At 38.5% G+C, this 23,790-nt stretch overlaps 1 protein-coding gene across 1 annotated transcript in view; it reads left to right on the top strand.

Moving 5' to 3' along the window:
* Positions 1–23,790, top strand: part of PLEKHA8 (pleckstrin homology domain containing A8) — a 37,350-nt gene that overhangs the window by 7,112 nt on the left and 6,448 nt on the right. Inside the window, exons 2-11 of the mRNA XM_058180991.1 lie at positions 5,873–5,989; positions 6,691–6,846; positions 7,563–7,681; positions 10,759–10,917; positions 14,426–14,466; positions 15,140–15,255; positions 15,997–16,138; positions 16,763–16,848; positions 20,517–20,575; positions 22,053–22,183. Of these exons, the coding sequence (XP_058036974.1) occupies positions 5,873–5,989; positions 6,691–6,846; positions 7,563–7,681; positions 10,759–10,917; positions 14,426–14,466; positions 15,140–15,255; positions 15,997–16,138; positions 16,763–16,848; positions 20,517–20,575; positions 22,053–22,183 (1,126 nt within the window). The remainder of the gene's footprint in view (positions 1–5,872; positions 5,990–6,690; positions 6,847–7,562; positions 7,682–10,758; positions 10,918–14,425; positions 14,467–15,139; positions 15,256–15,996; positions 16,139–16,762; positions 16,849–20,516; positions 20,576–22,052; positions 22,184–23,790) is intronic.

The following is a 23,790-nucleotide window of genomic DNA, read 5'->3' as shown; positions in this document are numbered from 1 at the left end:
CTGCTGGTATCTCACCCCGAAACCACTGATGATCTCACCCAACGGCTTCATGTAGATGTTGAACAACAGGGGCGAGAGAATCGACCCCTGCGGGACCCCACAAGTGAGGCCCCTCGCGGTCGACCTCTGCCCCCCCGTCAACACCGTCTGCGTCCGGTCGGAGAGATAGGAGGAGAACCACCGATATACGGTGCCTCCCACTCCCAATCCCCCCAGCGGGCGCAGCAAGATACCATGGTCGATGGTATCGAACGCCGCCGAGAGGTCTAATAGGACCAGGGCAGAGGAATAACCCCTGTCCCTGGCCCTCCAGAGATCATCCACCAATGCGACCAAAGCTGTCTCCGTGCTGTATCCGCGACGGAAGCCGGACTGGAACGGGTCTAGATAGACATCTTCATCCAGGTATTGGGGTAGCTGTCGCGCCACGGCACTCTCTACAACCTTCGCAACAAAGCGAAGGTTGGAGACTGGACGATAATTACCCAAAATAGCTGGGTCCAGGGAGGGCTTCTTAAGGAGGGGTCTCACCACCGCCTCTTTCAAGGCGGCAGGGAAAACCCCTTCCAATAAAGAGGCGTTGATAATCCTCTGGAGCCAGCCTCGTGTCACCGCCTGAGTGGCCAGTACCAGCCAGGAAGGGCACGGGTCCAGTAAACATGTCGTGCCGTGCAGCCTCCCCAACAACCTGTCGACGTCCTCGGGAGCCACAGGGTCAAACTCATCCCAAATGGACTCAACAAGACGTGCCTCTCCCTCGCTTGATCATCCCAATTTCGGTCCAGACCGCCCTCAGCTGAGCGATTTTATCGTATAGATAACCGCTAAACTCCTCGGCTCGTCCCTGCAACGGGTCATCCCGCACCTCCTGATGTAGGAGAGAGCGGGTCACCCGAAACAGGGCGGCCGGGCGGTTATCTGCCGACGCAATGAGGGTGGAGGCGTAGAAACGCCTCGCTTCCCTCATTGCCACTAGGTAGGTCCTAGAATAGGACCTAACTAGTGTCCGATCAGCTTCGGAGCGACTGGACCTCCAGGTGCTCTCCAGGCGTCTTCTCCGGCGTTTCATCTCCCTCAGCCCCTCGGAGTACCAAGGGGCCGGACGAGATCTCCGCCGGGTCAGAGGCCGCAAAGGCACGACACGGTCCAAGGCCCCAGTTCCTCAGTCGTGCCGTGGGCCAGTTCCTCAGGGAATGGCCCAAGCTCCGTCAGGAACCTCTCGGGGTCCATCAGGCGCCTGGGACGGAACCACCGTATAGGTTCCGTCTCCCTGCGGTGGTGAATGGCGGTTCGGAAGTCTAGGCGAAGGAGAAAATGATCCGACCATGACATTGGTTCTGTTACTAAATCATCTAACACCAGATCATTAAGCCACTGCCCAGAGATATAAATCAGATCCAGCGTGCCTCCCCGAAAAGCGAGGGGCCATCATTTACTCGAATCAGGTCCAAGGCCGTCATGGAAGCCTGAACTCCCGAGCTGCCGTCGATGACAAGCCAACTGATGGCAGGTTAAAATCCCCCATGACTATAAGTCTGGGGGTTTCGACCGCCACAGCAGCGAGTACCTCCAACAGCTCAGGCAGGGCTGTGGTCACGTAGCAAGGAGCCAGGTACGCGATCACCAAGCCCAACTGATTCCTATAGCCCCACCGCACATAGAGGGATTCACAGCCGGCAATCTGAGGAACAGTGGTCTCCCTCGGCTCTAGATCCTCCCTAATGACAACCGCCACCCCCCCACCCCTACCTTGGACCCTCGGCTGATGGAATGCTCGGAAACCTGGCGGGCACATCTCAACAAGGGGGACCCCCCCCTCTGGGCCCAACCAGGTTTCCGTAATACCCATAAGGTCCGCGGACTCCCCCTGAATAAGATCGCAAATCAGGGGGGCCTTATTAACCACGGACCGAGCATTACATAACATCAGCCGAAGGTCCAAGCTCTGAGGATCATGGCCACCCGGGGAACGGGTCGGGACTGAGGGGCCGGAGCACGCGATCGCTCTCAAACATCGAACGCGTGCTCCCTCAACACGATACGGCCCCTCCCCCCCGCCATATCTGCCTCTCCCACTTACCGTACAGATTGAACAACCCTCTAAACCTGGAACGTCCTCCCCCCCTGCCTTCAGACAAGATGGAATAGTGTCGCGAACTAGCACAGGGCTGGATCCTCCCAGCGGGTTCTGACCCCACCCGCCAAATCCCTCCCCTTAAAAACCCTTATTTAAAAACTATTTAAAAACCCCACAACTTCTTCTTGGCCGCATGCCACCTCTCTGGGTCCCAAGACCCTTCGTTAAGGTAGGCCCTTGATAGTTTGGAGGGCCATTCCTGCGAGGCGGGGGAACCTCGCAGTTGTCGTAGTTTGGCGAACGAGTATCTCATGGGAAATCGTCCATTAACAGCGACAAGATGTCCATTCCTGACCGGCAGAGATGTTCTGGTCGTACCTGTAGATCGTCAAACCCGATATTAGGCATATTACTGGCCACTCGGGCAGAGATATTGATCATAGTCCGTAGAAAGTCCAAAAGGGTCCAGAGACAACCAAGGCTTGGCATAATAGCCTCCCCTTGGTTGTTTCCTCGGCTACAAAGATGGAAAAAGTCAGTAGCCGGGATAGTATCCCTTGGGTTCCCGGCAGCGTACCATCACGGGACAAACCCGTGTGGCATGCTAATCAGGACGAAATTATGTCGCCAGTACCGTCAGTGCCGTCATTGCCGTCCAGCACAGTGCCGCTGTTGTACATAACCAGGCCAAACCACCTCTCAGTCGCCGATGGAAAACACGACCTAAGATGTAAGCCGTAGGTCAAATTACGGCATTCTAGGCAGGCCATGGTAAAAGTCAGCAGTGTGGGGGGGAAGAATGTTCCGGGCCATGTTCCGGGCCATGAAGTGAGGCGAGAAGGGTAGGGGGAGGGGCAATAGTCATGCCCGTGCAAGCCCCACTCCAGCCACCGATGTTACCTGCGGTCCAACATCCAAGACTCAGCATACCGCATACCAGCATACCGCCGTCGATGGTTGGCCCGCTCCCAGCCGATTGATTACATCGTCGGCCGAAACGGCCGACAAACAGCTGAGTCAGGCTGGGCGTCTTCTCGCGCCCCCCCCAACATGGCCGCCGCCATCCGCTGCTGTAGAGGCCCTCGGCTCCGTACTCAGCAGCCGAGAGCTCCATGAGGTCCAAAGACCTCGCTCTCGGCTGCCGGAAGGATCGCATACCCGGAGCCGAGGACCAGGCAGCCTGGCAGCCCACAGAACGGCATTGCGGCCTGAGGACTCTCAGCCGCTGTCTCCGCGAAATCTCAGAGCGCCGCCATAACGCGCATGCGCAGAAGAAGAATGATGAAGGCCTTGGAAAAGATATTCAAACGCCATGATACCTACGAAGATCACAATTGTTCCCGGTGACCCTCTATGGAAGTGAAATTTGGACTTTGAAGAAGAGGAATATTAATACTTTTGAACTTTAATGTTGGAGAGGTTTCTTGAGAACACCATATTCAGCCAAGAAAACAAAAAAATGGATCATCAAACAATCCAGAATTCTCACTCACAGCACAAATTTACTATTACTATTTAGTAATAGTTCATTTTAAATTCTTTTAATTGTATATATTCTGTATTTTATTTTGGCTGTGCCTGAGTCCTTCGGGAGAAGGGCGGTATAGAAATTTAATAAAAAATAAAATAAAATAAAATAAATTACCAAGCTCAAATTATTCTGTTTTGAATATTTTATGTGAAGACGTAGCTCTCTGAAGAAGGTTCTAATGCTGGGAAAATGGACAGAAAGATAAGAATAGAACAACAAGCTGCAAGGTGGATAGACTCAATTACAGTGACAAAGACCAGGCTAGGGATGGATCATAATGGAGAAAATTTTCATATGGAATAAGTCTTAATTAGGTCTTTACTAACATTCAGTTGCCTTGGAAAAATCTAGAAAAGTATTCTCCAAAAGTATACCTTTTAGAATTTTCTAGCAAAAGTAACAAAATAATTCAGGGGTTATTTTAAAAATAAATAAACTTAACTTTTTGCCATTATATTTTATATAAAAATTTTAATATTAAAAATTCAATGTTTTATATTAAAATTCAATGATTTAAAAAGTCCCTGGTAAATTTTGAATACTCTCTTTGTATCTTTGCATTTATAAATTATGCTTTCTGTTACATTAACATTCACAACACTTAAACTTGTGATTTTATTTTATTCAAGACCCCATAGCTGAAATATAAAGAAATGCTTCATTTCTTCCTCCTTCTGTCTCTATGCCATAATGCCAGATATGATAATAGCATCACAGAATGATCACCCAGATGGTCTCACATATATTGGGATTAAAAATGCCACCTAAACTATAAATGCAATTCATGTAGAAAGAACAGTTCTTGTGCTAGAATTAGACAAAAGAGTATGATTTATGATCACATTAACATGATTAGCATGTAATCATAACAGCATTATTTATGATAATCAGCAACCCAATGATTAATTAAAAGCTTATATCTGCTGAATTCTAAGCTAGATGATAATTTTTGTTCTCTTGAGAGCTAAAACTGCTTTTTGGTATGTAGGTTAAATATCAGCTGCCTTAATACAAAGGAGGAAAATTACAGTATTAGTTAATTGTTTCTATCTTGGCTCTAGTATTGTTTCATTTTGTTTTCTAATTATTTCTTATGATTCCTCTTTTTTCTATGGCTCTCACATTCATAACATTCTCCAGTAAACAACTTGTCTTGAATAAGTGAATTCTTTCCCTTCCCACTCAACCCTCCATCAGAAGTTCATGGTATCTATGTACCTTCTACACTGAGTAATAGACTCAGTTTATGTTTTTAGTATCAGATGGAACATCGAGTCATTAATCTGGGAAAGTTGAGGTGTGGGAATGCAGCATGTATCTATGGCTTTAATGGATGTGTATTGGTACACAGTTACAAGCATGATTGTTAGATTACTATCCAGACCTTAGCTTTACTTAATTCCAGAGCTATCTAGGTGAGCAGGATTTCAATTCTTAGAATTGCCTTTAGTGACTAATACTGATTAATTTGAAAGACAGCTTCACAGAAATCAATGTGAACTGAATTTTTGAGCAGATACATATAAGGTATCTGTTTCTCACAGATGAGCTTGTATAACAGCTTTGCCAGATCTGATGGTATGCAAATCCATGTGTAAAATGGATTGGCAGGAGTTGTTATGAAAGTTTTTAATATGCATTTACTTGTGGGTGTTGTAGAGTATATCATAAGTAACATAAGGTGGGATAAAAGCAAATTTGGTGTGGAATTTTAATAAGAGTAAAATTCACTTCAGTAGTTAAATACACAAAATAAAGAAATACCCTTTCACATTAATCTTTTCCCACCTATGAACTATTTCATTTAATTTTATATTTTAAATAAAAATTAATGACAGCTAAGAAAGGGACTGGTTGTTTAACAAAAACCATGAAAAGTTGCAACTTCCTTAAGACTACAGATTGGACACCCAAGCTGTAAGAGAATAATAACAATATTATTCTCTTAATTGCTTTGCAGTCTCTTGAACAAAATGGCCTTTTGGAACCAACTGCTTCTAAATCAGTATTTTTCAATCTTAGCAACTTCAAGATGCGATGACTTCAACTCCCAGAATTCCTCAGTCAGCTTGCTAATTAAAGTTAACTCCTGATTTGATGTGATGTACTTAAATCTGTATACATTATGTTTCTTATAGAGCATACAGTATTTGCTAGGGCAAATTCATTAACCATAGAGCAAGTTTGGCCTTGTTCTTTTACCTGCAATAAAATATATTTTTTTTCCAGTTCTGATTTTAAAACACTGCTTTATTTCTTTCCAGGCTGGCAACCTCGGTGGTTCCTCCTTGCAGGAGGTGTGTTATCCTATTATGACTCACGGGAAGATGCTTGGAAAGGCTGTAAGGGGAGCATTCAGATGGCAGTTTGTGAAATTCAAGGTAGAGAGACAAAATCTACAAAGTATATCTTCTTACTTATTATATTCAATGACTTTGTTTAGAAACTCATCTGCAGCTTCACAAGCCGTGTATAGTAATCTGTGAGTAAGTGCCATAGACCCTATACTTTTCCAAATATGTTCCTGGTCTTTTTCTCCTCCTCTTTGACACGAAAGATCGTCCTATCTTGCTTTGTTTCCTGTTAGATCTGAAAAAGAAGACCTTTACCTTAGTATCACTTAACCAACAGGGACAATTTATTAGCTTAGTTTTTAAACTGACATGAAACCCAGAATTAATGTCAATGAAGAAATTAAACTAAAAGAAAACTGTAATATCAGGTAAACTAGAATTTTTGTGACAAGGAAGTGGAAATCATTAAAATGAGATATATCCATATTTTGATTTATTAATGCAAAATACGTTATATAGGTCTTAAGATGGTGTACAACACCTCCTCACTTGTTTATTCCTGATGCACTGTGATTTGGCCTATGGATCTATGATTCAGATTTTTTTCTGTTTTTCCTATCCATAAATTTGGCTATAGAAAAGAACTCTGATTAGTAATTCCAGGAGGTTTTGTTTGGTTTATTTAGAAGAAAGGAAGAAAAAGGCTGCAAATTAGACAAATTGTGTCTGAATCAAGTTAGTCTAAATGTGACTGTTGATTGAGTCTCACCTAACTCTGTTGATATTAGTTCATTCTACAGATAATACACGCATGGATTTGATGATTCCTGGAGAACAGTGCTTTTATCTCAAAGCTAAAGATACAGCTGAAAGACAAAAATGGTTGGTTGCCCTGGGAACTGCCAAGGCTTGTTTGACAGATATTCGGACATTAAAAGAAAAAGGCAAGTAATTCTCATATGGAGATCAACTTAATGTAGTATTTCTCAGCTTCCCTCAAAGTAACATTTTATATACATATCCAATCTTTGAATTACTTTTTGCACAAAAACTTTGTTGACAGTCTTTGTTTTACTTCTTTCAAAAGCATCTCTGAGATTTTCTAGTCCTGGGAATCTTTATGCTGAATAGGGATTTAAATATGAATGTCTCCTGATAATCTAACAACAGCACAACAATGAATTCCTTTTTTTATAAGTCATATCAGCTAATTAGAAGCATTGTAGGGATGTATAATGTAAGAAAAAGGTGTTTTAATAAAAATTGCATTTACTCAAATATTACTTTTAATTTCCACGAAGTGAAAAGTTATAACCTATCAAAATCTTTAAAACAAGATCTAAAAAAGATCTGGTTTTGTTATTTAAGAATATATTATATTCTTGTATAAAGACAAATCTTTCTAATTTGAAACTTTGTATATTATTTTAGTGTCAAAAATTAATATACTATATTGGTTAATTAGTTAATATCAAATTTGATTTCATGGTTTTCTTTTATACTGCCTTCCAGAATTTAAGGAATAATTAATTAATTAAATGGTCACTTTTCTAAATACTACATTCTTTGGAACTATGTTTGTTTGTTGAGAAGTCATTGGAGATGCCTTTGATTGAATAAAATGTTAAAAACTATGACTGGTTTTTCTAATTTAATTTAGAATTTACAGAAAACACTGAAATATTGAAAACAAAAATGGCAGAACTTAGATTATATTGTGACCTCCTGGTTCAACAAGTGGAAAAAATTAAAGCAACTACTACAACTTCGCATGTTCAGGTAATACGTTCCAAAAAGCACTCCTGTTGTCAGAAGTATTAGAATTGAGATGTTTTCAAAGGATTTCAGTGACAAGCATTCTATAGAGGGATTTTGGAAAAATAAATGTTCTATTCAGATTATATCATTGTAATTTTTGCTCAGGCCTTTGTTCTTACAAAGTTATTTGATGGGAATTTCATTGTAGATTCTATACAGCAACCAATATTTGGCTTTGAAATAGAATTCAGGCTTTCCAAAAGTAGATTTGGCCAGCCTCTTTTGATGATCTGAGTCACAGTGTTCAGATCACCATGAACTGTGTCTACAGGTGAATTAGTTGTTTTTCACTTGTACATAATACGGAAGTGATAAGAAATCTAGACCTGGAATAACATCTAAACCGATGTGCTTTAGCATCCGTATTATGTTCCATTGTAGTTTCAATAGTATAACCCTCAAGAAAAAAAAAACACAAATTGTCCATCTGTTTTCTTTTCTCCCGTACACCATATTTCACCCATTTTTACAACATCCCTTTCCTTTTCTTTCTCCCCCCTCTCTTCTCTGTTCCCCTCTCCTTCTCTCTACTTTCCTCCTTCCTTCTCCTTCCCTTTCTCCTTCTCTTCTTCTCTTGTCCCATCTCTATTTCCCCTCTCTCTTCTTCTCTGCTTCTATTTCTTTCCCTTTCTACTCTTCTCCTCCCCTCCCCTCTCTCCTTTCCCCTCTATATCCTTACTCTTTCTCCCCTCCTCTCCTACTCACTCCACTCCACTCCCCTCTCTCTTTTCGTTGTTGCATATAATATTCCCAATACCTATAGAATATAGTGTATTTTCCAATTAATATCTCTTTCAACTATCACCATACAGCTTCTTTAAATTACATTCAAAAATCAAAGAAACAGACTTAATCACTTACATATATATTATTAATAATCATCATCATAATTATACTATCATAATATTAATTGATCTTTGTATTAATAATTTTATACACATCATCATTCCAGTCACATATATATATGCAGCTATAATATTCTTTTAATACTAACATTATTTCATTAATCCAACAGCATACCATCTAACTATCTGTTTCTTACATCCTCACATTTCAAGCTTACCACTATTTTCATTCTTTGTGTCTATTTTTCATATTTCTTTTCCTAATTTATTTGACTTTGTGATACATTGCTTTATACCTTTCCATTCTAAACTTCCACTAATATTTTTCTTTTTTTCGCCGTCCATATTATTATATTCAAAGACATGATACTCTGTTTTATCATTCATATTCCATTCTCTAACTCTTCCTTTCTATATATTTTAAAATTTATTTAATACACATAAATATATCTACTTTCACTTTACCTACACGATAGTCATATTTTGTACACTTTTAATAATACCATCATTCAATCATATCATTCTAATATTAATACAATTATTACCATTTGATCATGACACATCTTTAACTCTTTTTCTCCCCTTAACCACATCCCTTCTTTTAATCCTACCTTTTTTTTAACTTGTCTCCCCTGTTTTCCTCTTAAATCTTTCATTCCAGCTACGTCAAGGTTTATATTCTGAATCCATAATTTATTTTTTCCTCCTTGCCCTGTCTTTCTCCACAGTTTAATTTGAAAGCTTTCTCTTCTAAATCCTATCATTTCCTCCCAAAGCTATTCTTGTTCCTCCCATTTCTTTTTTAAATCTTTTAAAGTGTTTTCCCCATTTTAATTTCTAAGTACTTATTAATTTTAATAGTGTCTCCTCCTTGTTATCTTCTGTTTGCTGGTTTCTCAGTTCTAATTCTCCTACTAGCTAATATTTCTATAAAAATTAAAATTTTATGTAAAAGGTAGGAATAAACAATATGAAATAAGGAAAATGGAATGTAATAATTAGGAATATGTTTATATGTATTGAAATGTATGCACCATTCACACAATGATATCTATAAATTTAAAAAAATAATAACAAAAACCTGATTAAAAAAAAAGAAATCTAGACCTGGGTGTATTCTAAACAGTACCATAATTGGTAGTGCTTGATACATATCTCTAAAGTATATCAAAAACTTGCTCCTTTTGTTAAGTTGCAAAGAACTAACCAGGACACTAAGAAATCATCTGTCATGTTTGATTAGAAATAATACTACAGAGAAAATACTCTTGGAAGAGAGAAGCTATGTATATTCCTCTTATTCAGATAATTCATGCAATATATCAATACGCATAGAGTGAATTTTGATATGGGTTGGCCTGCCCTATCATTCACTTTTAAATGGAAAGGCAAATAGGCAAGAGACATCCTGACAACTCAGATTTGCACTGTTTTTAAAGATGCAGAAGCTTCTGAGTTTTCCAGGAAGCTTCAGTCCTACCTGGATAATAAGGTCTTGGTAAAAGAAATATTATATGTTCTGGCAGTCAGCAGTGCAATCTGAATCATTCTTCTTGCTTTTAATGAACCTTCACTGTCAAGTTCAGTATCAGAAATCAGCCTGGGTACTTTAGTGTCAGGAAACCTGACAAACATGAGAGTTGGGGTCCTTTTGGTGGAGGCATGAAAAATGTTTAAGATCTTCCTCTTTATACATCCCCCATGAGAAATAAACGTCAAGAAAAGAACAGCTGTGACATCTCAAAATGGAATACACTCCCTAAGAAGATCTGCTTGTCATTAATTGTTGGCTGGAAGCGAAAACACTTCTTTTCCCCAGACATTTTTAAAATTAAAATCAGTAATTGATTTTATGATTTTGTTTTGAAATTTCATGACTTTCAGATCCGTTAAATTTACTTCAGTTGAGCTGTTATTTCTAGATAGCATATACATTTCAAATTGTTAGGAAGACACTAAAAAAATCTACTCTAGCTTTTAAAAGATTGCAGCTTCCATTGTTGTATTTCTAAACTATTCTGGAATTTATCAATGAAGGACAGTTAATTAATTTGCTATATAAATAAATATTTAGTGCAGATATGTCATCTGAGCTGGGAAAAGTGAATTCTGATATTGAAGATTTGCAGTTGGGGTAATGGCAGGTTGGAAAGCCAAAAATCTGGATAATACTTAATTTTTTTAATTTTGCAGCATGGAATTAATATGGGAGCACTATTGAACTCCAGCTGTGCCACATTCCTGAAGACTCTTGAAGAATGTATGCAAATTGCAAATGCTGCCTTTTCTTCTGAAGTGCTTCAACATACTCCAGGAGAAACTTCATATTCAGTTATTCGCAAATTAAACAAGGTAAGTTTATACAATCTCAGATGATACAAAATAGTTTATGAACTGACAATTTAAGTTTTTATATGGTTCTGAATATGGTTTGCTCTTTTTGTGAGTCCTGAAATCATTCACAAATTAGTGACATTGCTCAGCGTAAACTACTGAACAATAAAGACACTACAGTTTGGCAATCTGCAGTGAGAATCAAAGCAAAATGCTGGGCAAATTATCAGATAGACCTAAAATAAATAAAAAAGATTCTTTCTCAAACACATCAAACAATTCCCTCCAAATTTGAGCATTATTAATATGTCATGAAACAGCTTTCTGTCAAAGAAAATCATCATAGCAAACAAGCACTGTAGGTCTCAGCTGCCAAAAGGGTGACTTTCTATTACGGCAAACATTCATTAGATATTCATAGAAATTCCAAATGCATATATAATTGAACTTTGGCTTGAGATGTCCTATTCTGGAAAAGAATAAAACGGGCTTATGATTTTTTTTGTGTCAAGAAAACCTGTAATATGTCTACTTATTTGTAGAAAAAGTCATTAAGGAACAAATTTTAAATATGAGTGAGAAATTTATTAACAGACTATGCATTTTTAACAGATGTTACAAATATTGTTTGTTCATAAGATTCTTTTAAGATCAGCATTTCAATGTCACGGTTAAAAAAAACCAATTACCAAGCACGTTTGTCAAGTGCTGCTTTGGGTCTGGTCTGCAATATTTCAGAAGTTATATTTTTTATTTATTTATTTATTTATTTATTTATTTATTTATTTATTTTTGTCACAACAATATATGTAAGTATCATACAGAAAGGTTATATAGTATATAACGGTATAAGCATATATATATATATATATATATATATATATATATATATATATATATATATATATATATATATATATATATATATGTCTTTGGTTGTTGGTTTTCTCCGTGTAAGATTGGAAGTGTCTTGGCGACGTTTCGACGAAGTCTCATTCGTCATCTTCAGGCTTCAGCTTCGTGCTTCTGGGAGCAATGTGTGATCGCAGCTGTTTCTTCCTTTTAACTGCTAGTGGGGGTTTGAACTGATTGGGTGGAAGCTTGGCTGTGCTCTGATTGGATGGGGTTTTTTCTGTGCTCTGATTGGATGGGGGTGTGTCCTGTGTTGGTGGGGGCTTGGTTGTGCTCAGTCTAGTCTGTGCTGCAGGGGGATTTGAGCTGGTGAGCTGCATAGCTGTTGTTTGGCTTTGTGGTCGTGCTATATATATTTGTTTTCTGAGGTTTTCACGGGTGTTTGTATGTAGGTCTTTGGTTGTTCGGGTTTTCTCCCGTGTAAAATTGGAAATGTCTTGGCAACGTTTCGACGAAGTCTCATTCGTCTCATTGCTCCCAGAAGCACGAAGCTGAAGCCTGAAGATGACGAATGAGACTTCGTCAACTTCCGGACCTCCAAACCTTTCGTCATGAGCTCAAAACACACCTATTTATTTATTTTTGTCACAACAATATATGTAAGTATCATACAGAAAGGTTATATAGTATATAAAGGTATAAGCATATATATATATATATATATATATATATATATATATATATATATATATATATGAAGAAGAAAAGAAAAACAATAGGACAGGAATGGTAGGCACGTTTGTGCACTTATGCACGCCCCTTATGGTCCTCTTAGGAATGGGGTGAGGTCAATAGTAGAAATTTTTTGGTTAAAGCTTTTAGGATTATGAGAAGAGACCACAGAGTCAGGTAAAGTATTCCAAGCACTGATGATTCTGTTACAGAAGTCATATTTTCTGCAATCTAGATTAAAGCGGTTGACATTAAGTTTAAATCTATTGGTTGCTCTTGTATTATTGCAATTAAAGCTGAAGTAGTCTTTGACAGGAAGGACATTACAATAGATGATTCTATGAGTTAAACTTAGGTCTTGTCGAAGGCGACGGAGTTCCAAGTTTTCCAAGCCCAGGATTTCAAGTCTAGTGGGATAAGGTCATGGATTGTATACAAGTAGTCTGCAACTTACAACAGTTCATTTAATGACTGTTTGAAGTTACAATGGCATTGAAAAAAGTGACATGACCATTTTTCACACTTATGATCATTGCAGCATCCCCATGGTCATGTGATTTACCTTCGTATGTTTGACAACTGGTTCATATTTGTGACGGTTGCAATGTCCCAAGGTCATGCGATCACCTTTTGTGAACTTTTGACAATCAAAGTACCTCTCACCGACCCGTCCGCTCTCACAGAGAGGGACTCCTCAGGGTGCCGTCGGCTAGGCAGTGCCGTCTGGCGACACCCAGGGGAAGGGCCTTCTCTGTGGGGGCTCCCACCCTCTGGAACGAACTCCCTCCAGGACTTCGTCAACTTCCGGACCTCCAAACCTTTCGTCGCGAGCTCAAAACACACCTATTTATTTGCGCGGGGCTGGGTTAGTTTTTAAATTTATTGGTTTTAATGGGGTTCTTAGTATTTATATTGTTTTTATCAATCTGGCTATTGAATAAGTTTTTTATGTCTGATTTTAAATTGTATTTATATGTTTGTTTTTAATCTGCCTGTGAACCGCCCTGAGTCCCTAGGGAGATAGGGCGGTATATAAATCTGAAAAATAAATAAATAAATAAATAAATAAAAGTCAATGGGAAAGCCAGGTTCACTTTAAAATGGAGTTACTAATTTAACAATTGTACTGATTTACTTAACAAATGTGGTGAGAAAGGTCGTAAAATGGGGCAAAATTCACTTAACAAATTTCTCAGCAACATAAATTTTAGGCTTAATTGTGGTCATAAGTCAAAGACTATCTGTAACTGGGATGAAATGTGCAGTACAGGATTTGTTTTCTTCTGCAATATATCATGTGGTTTTTGCTGGTTTATGCCTTTACCAATATAATAGTCTTCTATACTAGGATTTGATGACTTCCACCTGCCCAACTGACATGACAAAATGTGGCTGGGAAAAAGTGATAACAGACTTCAGAGTCAGCAGCCAAATTTGGATCTCAAGTAGTTTGAACATTCTTTTTCATAGATCTCTCAGCTTTTAAGGCAATATGCAAAAAAAACTGATCATATTTAGAAAATCGATGTCATATCGTTTTCAGATACTAAAAATATAAGCCAAACATAGGGAGCGGTATACTATTTCAAACTGGAAAACATAATAATTGAGATAAAAATGACACTAATAAACTTGTCTGTGCCTCTCAACAAATATTTTGTGTTGTAAGACCAACCTAGATTGTTAAATTTTGAAATTCCAGAATTAATACTTTATATGAGATCCCTTATTCTTCTTTACTTGCCACAGCAGAAGATTGCTATTTATGCTTATCTTGGTTATTTCCTGTTTATTCATTGGACTAAATTAATTAGAGTACTGTAGCATTCATACATAATGTTTTAATTTTTTCCATATTTTGATTAATTTAAGGTAGAATATAGAATCCAGAAGAATGTTGCCAGTGCTTGAACTCATAGCCAATCATTTTTTTTCTTTGCAGCTGAAACTTCCTGCCATACTTAGCCGCAGTGTAACAGAAAGGTACAACTTTTTTTTCTTCATTCAGTTGAAGATTTTCTCAATGTCTAATCTTTCTGTGGTGATCCCAATCCTCTATTAGTGTTAGCAATAACAGAGAGACGCTATTGCAAAGAATGATGCTTTAATGAGGTGATTTCACTAAAAGTTCTAAAGGTGCCAAACAACATCTGGAAAGCCACAAATTACTTCCACCTTCCTTTCTTTTTTTTAATTACCAGAGGTCTCTATTCCTTTTGTCTGTATAAAAATTTCGAATTCAGGCTCAAGTCTATCCAAAGAATTTGTCTTACATTTCTGTATATTCTTAAGTCAATGCCATTAGACAATTTTAAATGGATACCGCATAAATAAATAAATAAATAAATAAATATTAACATAATGTAAAATTCAATGGCACCCATAGAACCATCTGCTTCTGGTGCCAATACCGCGTTTATGATTTAAAAATAAACCTCATTCTTCTTTTATTAGCATGAAAAATAAACTCCCAACTGAACAGTCAATAGTAAGACTTTTACTTTCTAAAGATGCAAATGCAGCTACTGGATCAAAAAACCAAACTCTTAAAAATGTACACATAAAAATGGAAGGAAAAGTGAGGACATTATGTAAGACAAGCATTAATTTTAAGCATTAATTTGGCTTTCCCTTTTTTTTATTTCTTTCCTCCCAGGAAGATGGAACTAAAGAAATGTGAAAATGGGTCTATTTATAAAAATACTACCCTTCGTGAAAAAACTTTTATTGAAAAATCATCCCCTGTACACCTAAAGAGAAGCGAAAAGAAAGGTAAGAAAATAGCCCTCTGGAGAATCTGTGGAAAAATTATTTCATATCTAGCCATAACAGAATCCTGAGTTGGTATAGAATATGCATGTGTGAACTTGAAGAAGGCCAATTAGAACACAATATTATTCAGTATTTTGCAATGTGCTTTTCATTCTGTGGCTGTCCTGCTAGTTCCAGGTCACGAAAGACTGATAAAGCCACATCTGAAGGGAAAAAGGAGGGATGAAAGTCAGAAAAATAAAGACATAGAAAGAAAGATGAGTGAGTGGATATGTGTTGTGCGTGAGATGTGAGCTCCCTCTCTATACACCCAAACATTTGAATAGAAGATTGTGAGGATGTTTGACATTCTACTGTTGTTATGTTATGCTCTCTTCAAGACAGAGAGGCACTAGAGCAGGGGTGACATATTGCGACTTTTTTCCACTTTGCTAAACCAGGTGGGGGTGTGGTCAGCATGTGATGCATTTGGTCCGTGGGCCAGGAGTTTGACAGCTCTGGCCTAGAGAATTGCATTAATAAGGATACAGAGTCTGCTGAAATTTGATTTGTTGATTATTTTCCTATTCTTTGGAAAAATATTTATAGATTTTCTGATTAAATAAATAATAATGCGTCTCCAGCTTTATTACCCAGATACTGCACATACAAATCCATCCTGGTCTAAATATTAATTAGAAGTCATATTTTCCACAATTAGCCTCCATATCATTTAAAGATTTTTGTTTATTTAAATCTAAGGTAGCCCCAGTAAAGATGGAGAAAACAAGCTGCTACCACAAGAGAACATTCAAAAGGACGAACCTTTAGAGCTTTTAGAAGACTCTGTAAACAGATCAGCAGACACAGATTTTCCTACTTTCTTCAGTGCTATGAACTATAGGTAATGTGCCACCTGGATGGAGCATGCCCCAAACATCTTAATTAATGGAATTCAGTCCAGAGCAGCATAAATCTCCACAGAATTTGGAGAGCTACCTGCTTGCCTAATATGGTTTATGATAGAAGAAAAACTAGTAAACATTTATAAATATTATAAACTACAGGTAGTCCTTAACCCTTAACCAGTCATTTTATCATCATTCAAAGTTATGACAGAAACAAAGTAGCCCATAAAGCACCCCCAGTCATCACAATATGGTTACACCACCTCACTCCTGCGGTCATGTGACTAAATATTGGGCAGGGCAGCTTTATGACCAATTGTGGCATTCCAAAGTCATCAGACCATAATTTGTAGTATTTTTCAGTGGGGTATTTTTTGGTGGGGCAGAAAATGCTGGTTCATAGCATTTGGTTAGTACTGGCTTGAAAAAGACTGTAAAATTATTTCCGGTTGCATAAATGCCTCAACTTATGGCCATAACACAACTGTAACCAATCATAATTACATTTGTAAATCAAAGACTCCTGTGGAAGGTTTTAAAATAGGATTCAGGGTGGAATTATTTTTATTGCTACTGCAGAATTGACTTCTTCATGTTCTGTTTTGCATTCTTTTCCAAAGATTTAGTGATATCAAGCTTTTCGAGGATGGAGGAATACCAACAGAAGAATTTCTGAATTCCTGTTACGAAATAGTTCCAGTCTTGGGTAAAAATAATTGCTGGGTTTCTCCATAACATTTATTGTATATGAATATATCTGTTTGGCTGCTTTGGGTGTTCTATGCTGAGACATAGAATAGATTCTGTAATTTGTAAATAAGTGCTCCTTACTTATCCTCAGTATTTGCTGTTTATCTTAGACTTTTCTAAAATAATTCAGTAAAGTAAGTAAGTCTTTCTTTTTTATGATAGTTAGGAAGATAGAGAATGATTTGAGAAGTTGTTATGGTGGCAATAAACCATATTTAACCCATAATAACCCATAGTTGTTAAAGATTATTGGTGGCAGGAAGGAATCTTGAGAATAATAAATTTAGACAGATTTTTTTTTAGGCAGATACAGCAGATCTTTTTCATTTTTTAAAATAACTTTATATAACTTTATCTTCCTGCAGATTTTTTTCTTGAAGGATGTCTTGGCGTGTATTTTAATTTAATTTAAATTTATTTTTATTCTGTATTTATTATTATTTTTTAATAATTTAAACCAGCGAACAGACCTAATATTCCTTCCTTCTCCTGACTTTCCCACAACAACCCTTTGAGATGAACTGGGCTAAGAGAGAGTGATTGGTCCAAAGTCACCCGGCTGGCTTTCATACCAAAATGGGACTAGCGCTCACAATCTGTTATTTTCTAGCCTGGTGTCTAAATCAAATTGGCTTGCAATGTGTAAGTTCAGATATTCAGTATGTCTGAAATAAGCCTTAAATAAAACTTTACTTCAAAATTTTGAAGATTATGGACCTGCTTGGGTGATCTTCATTAGGGAAAGCTTTTGATTTGTTTCCTTGGTACCAAACAATAATCAATGAAACTTACTTCTAACTGACTTACAGACCTCTTTATAAATGTTTCATTGTTAGTTTTTCATCTGGCTCTTGCTTTATTTCCATGGAACTCCATTGATTTCCATAGTGGTTTCTTTGGATGCTGCCTTCTGTCTTCTGTCTAGGCATGAAACAGATCAAGATCTATATAGTATCTTGATCTTGAGTTGTCTGAAAGACTGATTTCAAGAAATTATTTATTTTTATTCATTAAATTTATATGCCACACATTTCCCTAATCAAAGTAAAATTATTTCAGAGTGTAATTTAGAAACTGCCAAACATTTAGCTCATTTTGACCAGGTTCAATCTCTTATGCATTTCCACTGCATCTCCACCACTTTAGCTTGAGTTTTAGAGTTGCAGCTTGCAACCTTAATGGAGACTAGGATTTCTGTTGTAAATCAGGGGTAGTAAGTTGAAGCACCGAGGTGACTGGTTTTTTTTTAAATTTGAATTTATATCCCACCCTTCTCCGAAGACTCAGGGCGGCTTACATTGTGTAAGGCAATACATTGTATTGCCCCCCCCCTCAACAATCTGGGTCCTCATTTTACCTACCTTATAAAGGATGGAAGGCTGAGTCAACCTTGGGCCTAGTGGGACTCGAACCTGCAGTAATTGTAATTGCAGGCAGCTGTGTTAATAACAGACTGCATTATCCTGTTGAGCCACAAGAGGCCCTGTGCCTGGTTTTATCACTTTTTTGTGGCAGTTGTTAAACGAACCCTATGGTTGTTAAGTGAATGTGGTGATCATTAAGTAAATCAACATTCCTATAAGCATTTTCAGCTGGAAGGACCAGAAATGGGCAAAACCCATCATAAATTACAGTCACATGGCCTCAAAACACTGTGTCCAGTAAAAAAGGTGAACTGGTTGTCTAGCACATGAAATGAAGTCATGTGACTGTGGTGGTCAAAGAATGCAACCAATGGAACTACATAACCAAGTCACATAGTTTGGGGGGGGGGGAATCCACCAAACTATAAACAGTTGCTAAGTTATTGGTCATCAAGTGAGGACTACCTGTATAGGGACCAATCTTATAAACAGTTGTTTATCAAGCTTGAGCTGACCTCCCAAAATAGCTCTAAATGTGTATAGCGGCCATGGAATTTCTAAAGCCATTGCTCTAAGACGGGTGTTAAACTCAATTTCACTGAGGGCCACATCAGGGTTGTGTTCGACCTTGGGGGGTCAGGCTGGGCATGGCCAGCTTTGCGTCACTTGTTTCGGGGGTGCCTGTGATGGCCCAAGCGCTTTGCCAGCAAAAACAGGCTCCTGAGTTCTGTTTTCAGCCTCCTGCACTGGCCCTCTGCCAGTGAAAATGGAGCTCAGGTGGGCCATGGGTAGTCCTCCTGAGATCCGTTTTTACTGACAGAGGCACCACGAGCTGGTCTTTGCTGTTTCCAGGCCAGATCTAAGCACCCTGAGGGCCAGATTCGGCCCCTGGGCCTTGAGTTTGACACCCCTGCTCTAGGAAGTCTGCAAAACCTGAACATGTTAAATGTTGTCATGAAGATGTTTCCCTTCAGGTGCCAGTGGGGTAGGCTAGTGAGATGCTCCAGATGTTTATCACGAAAAACTTAAAAATATCTTATGAAGACCATAAGCCAATTCAAGCATTTTGCTGTGACTGACGACTTTTAAACTGTCTTTTTTAGGACTTGAGGTAGATTTCTGTTCAGTAACTTACCATTGCAGTTGGTCCTCACTTAATAGCATCCCGTTCAGTAACTATTTAAACTTATGACGGTACTGGCTTACTGGTACTTACAAATGTTTTCCACAGTTACAATGGTTGCAGCATCTCCACGTATATATAATCATGATCTGGACCCTTGGCACCCAGCTTGCAATTATGACATCTTTCCATCCTGCGATCACCATTTGCAATCTTCTTTGCCAGTTTCTGACAAGCAAAGTCAGTGGGGAATCCAGCAGTAAGTCACAAATGGTGATCACATGACATCATGCTTAACAGCAACCAGAAGTACTGGAATACATCGCTAAGGACACGATGGTGTGATGCTGCATTTTATGATTTAAAATGCAACATTGTGTCAATTGACAAATGTGTCAATTATTGTCATTAAGTGAGAGCTAGTTATACTTCAAAAATTATGTCTGAACCTGGGATCAATACTTTGTATCCAACACAGATTGTTTGAAAATAGTTTGTAGCTTTAGCATCATTTGGGTTGAAAGGAGGTGTCTTAAATAATAATTCGCTTGTTCGGTTCTTTAAAAGAATGAGAGAAGTGAATTAAGAACAATTATGTTCTTAACAGACTTTTGAAGAAGAAGCATACCAAATTTATGCTATCAGAAAATTGAGATATATTCCACAATGTCTTTCTGTTGGGGAGACAATGTTTTTTTCTTCTTTTTACAACCCTGTAATCCCTTTTATTAGAGTGGAGTTTGGGTGACTGAATGAAGCTGAGTGTTTATTGGCCAGATGCCATTCCTGACGCCTACACGGAGTTTGCAGCAGACATTTTATCTTTGTGCCCTGATAGAGAAACATCTGTTTCTGCCTCGGACTGAACTCTCAACTTTCCAAGTGGGAGGCAACCATCTTTACCTCTAGGCCACCAGCTGCTCATGAGGAGATAATGTTGGACAGCAGAAATAATTCTTTCTCCACTGTTTCCATAGAGTAAGAGGGAGAAGAGAAAATACCCTTGTGTAATATCAGATTAGCCCAAGGGTCATATCCTTCCTGCTCTTTTGTGCTAAATCAGAATTTTGTAGATTCCAGTTAAAAAGGGCCTTGAGGGAACCAAACTTGAAAAAGACAATGTTTTCTTTTTTCTAGACAAACTTGGACCCACAGTCTTTGCCCCTGTTAAAATGGATTTTGAAGGAAATATAAAGGTAATAGATTAAGTTTAACATTCAGCGGCCATTAATATATAACTTTTATAGCATTGTAGAATTGAAAGGAACTATTTAGACTATCATGTACTCAAGTTGAAAACAAAGTAAGCATGGCCAAGATATATCAATCTATATCTCATATAGAAACTGGCCTATCACCTCCCGGGTATTAATTTCAGAGGTCAAACTGCTTTTAGAATTAGGCAAGTTTTTGTAATTTTCACTGGCATTTATCTTTCTGTAACTTCAGGTTATTCTCCCAAGTTTCACTTTTTTTTTCCCTCTCTTCCATTCAATCATGTCTGATTTTTGGAGAGTGCAGCTTTCTTTCAGAGTTTTTCACAAGTCCTTTGCCATTGTGCCCTTCCTAGGGCTAAAATAAAACAACTAGTCCAAGTTAGCTTCATGCCCAAGGTAAGATTAGAATTCTCAGTCTCCCAGTTTCTAGCTTGCTGTAGGCACACACTATAAGCTATACTTTAATTTTATATACAGTAGTTGATGATGTACCTTCGTGTACTTAAAGAGAGCTATATTAAAGAGAGCCTCACAAGGCTCTTTTCTACGTTTGCTTTCTGGGCTGCTATCTTTGCCAATCTGTTGCAAAGCAGCTTTATCCCACTGTCATATGAGGTCCATAAAACTGCTTGTTTCAGCAGGCCAGTGGGACAACCTAAATCAGAAGGCAGTGAATGGTCTAGTAGTCCCATCCCAGATCTTTTTCATGCACCATTAACTTTTTGTGGCAACAAAAGTTTTTTTTTTTTTTAAAGGAAGCAAGATAGGGTAGGGAAGGAATGATGATAACAGTACCTTCGTTTCTAAAAAATAGTAGAAATCTTGATAAAACTGGAGTTCCTGTCAATGAAAAACCACTTTTCCTGTAGTTCCAGAAGAAATGATGCCTAAATGTTTCATCTGAATGGAAAGCAGGATAGTTAACTCTGAAAGATCTCCAAGTCCAAAAATGGAGAGTTGCAAGGAAAATTGCTACCTGCAGAAAGCTCTTCCATTACCTTTCCTGTAGGTCGAAATATATTCGTTATCTCTTTCTCTTTTTACAATTTAATTTCTAATCTTTTTGTTGTTACTTAGCTTTTTTCAAAAAGAACTAGATGCAGAAATAGCCCAAAGCTTTTCAGAGAAGAAGAAAAACCACTCATGGAAGAAACCACCAGCAGAATGACTGTATATTTAGAGTTTTAAATACTAGTTTTGCCATCCCTGGTCTAGAGGCATGCAGTATTTGGATTGGAACCTGGCAAGAATTCTTCCTATTTTACATGGCACACCACCAGTGTCTTGTTTTCACGCTGAATTCAATACACCTTTGCCTGCTTTAGATCCAAATATTATGACTCTCAGTCCCATCATTACATTAAGTAAAGGTGTTGGATACCAACAAGTTTATATCTTTAAGCATTTTTTCGTTGTTTGCTAAAAAGTCTAAAATGTATGCTTCACATCCTTTCAGAAAATAAATCAGAAATATATAACCAACAAAGAGGATTTCTGTACCCTTCAAAAAATTGTCCTTCATGAGCTGAGCACTGAAGTGGCCCAAATTCGACACTCTGCTACACAGGCCCTCCTCTGGCTTAAAAGGTCAGTTTTCCGCTCTGGGAGTGATTGAAATGATTCATAGAAAAGACTTGCCTTTGCTCTAAAATCTGTAAATAATGTTTACTTTTTAAGAAAACGGTTGCATTTTGGTCACATGACATGCCAAACAAGTAAGACCCAAAATATCACCCTCTATTTAAAAACACTAAAAATATATGACTAGTGCATTATGATAAGTCTCTGGGTGCAGATTACAGACTAGCCAGTCATTGGGAATGTTATAAAGCAGGGGTCACCAACATTTCGGGCCTCAGGGATCACTAAATTCATAATTTTAAATCCCGGGGACCACTAATATGATTTGCCTAATGACCGGCTGGGTGGGTGTGGCCAGGTTGTCATGTGATTGGGTGGGCGTGGCCAACTCAATGTCCCTCACGTCACGGGGCGCCTTGCCGGCCTCTATTATCCCTCCCCTCCTAGCCATTCCTCGCCTCCCCTCCCGGGCTCCATAGGGCCCCAACAGGAAGCAGTTGTTGGAGCTAACCAGCCATCCGAGAAAGAGTTGGCAAAACAGCTCATTTCAAATTGGATCTGACCGAGAAGGAGGCTCAGCAGCAGCACCTCACTGAGGACTACAAGCATAGGCGTTCCAAGATGGAAGACCTGCGGGAGTGCAAGGCCAGATACTGGTGCCTGGAGGCTCAGCGGGCTGAGATGGTCAGCCAGTTCCAGGCCATGATGCTGTCCCACTGGAACGAGGCCCTCCGGCTCTTTGCCACCAGTGGCACTTCATTCCAGCCTTCACCCAAACCCCCACACCAGGAGGCTGAAGCAGACCCCAACTTGGAATTTCTGCCCCCCTCCGACCCAAACAAGAAGACCTCGAAGGAGGAGACTCTCTACAGCAACACAAATGTTCATTGCATGTATCCAGCCCTGGGGCTTGATTTAGTGCAATATAAAAAATGCAAATAATTTTTTTGCAGACCACCAAACTTTTCTCGTGGACCACCAGTTGGTGACTGCTGTTATATAGTTTAGGAAAACATTCTCCATATTACAGAGAAGAAATGGTGAGGAGTTATGAAATCTCAGCTTTCCGAGATAGTCATTTTCTAAATAAAAGCAGACTACAAATTTTCAGATCTGGCAATAAACTTAAGCCTTAGTGTCCTCTCATTATATTTTATATCTTTGTTTCTCACTGCTATATCCAAATGTTCAAGAGAATGATTTGATTTGTAAAGTTTCAGTGCCACTTCACTTGTGAAAAGAATTGTAAAGAAATTTTACAGAACAATGTGTTTAGTCTTCCCTTATTAAATGTACGAGGTGTCAAAAGGGTCTTTTTTGCTGGTATTTGATAAACACATGTATGAAACAATATATAGAAATTGAATATGCACATTGGACTCGTTAGAAATTTTTCACCATAATAGTGGCCTTTATGCTTAACATTTTCAAAACCAGTGCCTACATTCTAGAAGGAGTTTTACTCTGTTGCTGACATTCAAGATGAGTCAGTCAGAAACATAAAAATAAGAAAACATCTTCAGCCAATTTAATGAGATGAATAAACAAAACAAAAATTGTCACTGCTCCCTAATAATTTTGTCATGGTTTTCTTACACTCTGGAAATAGCTGG

This window comes from Ahaetulla prasina, chromosome 4 (genome assembly GCF_028640845.1).
Source record: "Ahaetulla prasina isolate Xishuangbanna chromosome 4, ASM2864084v1, whole genome shotgun sequence".
Lineage (NCBI taxonomy): Eukaryota > Metazoa > Chordata > Lepidosauria > Squamata > Colubridae > Ahaetulla > Ahaetulla prasina.
This window is presented reverse-complemented; position numbering and strand designations above follow the sequence as displayed.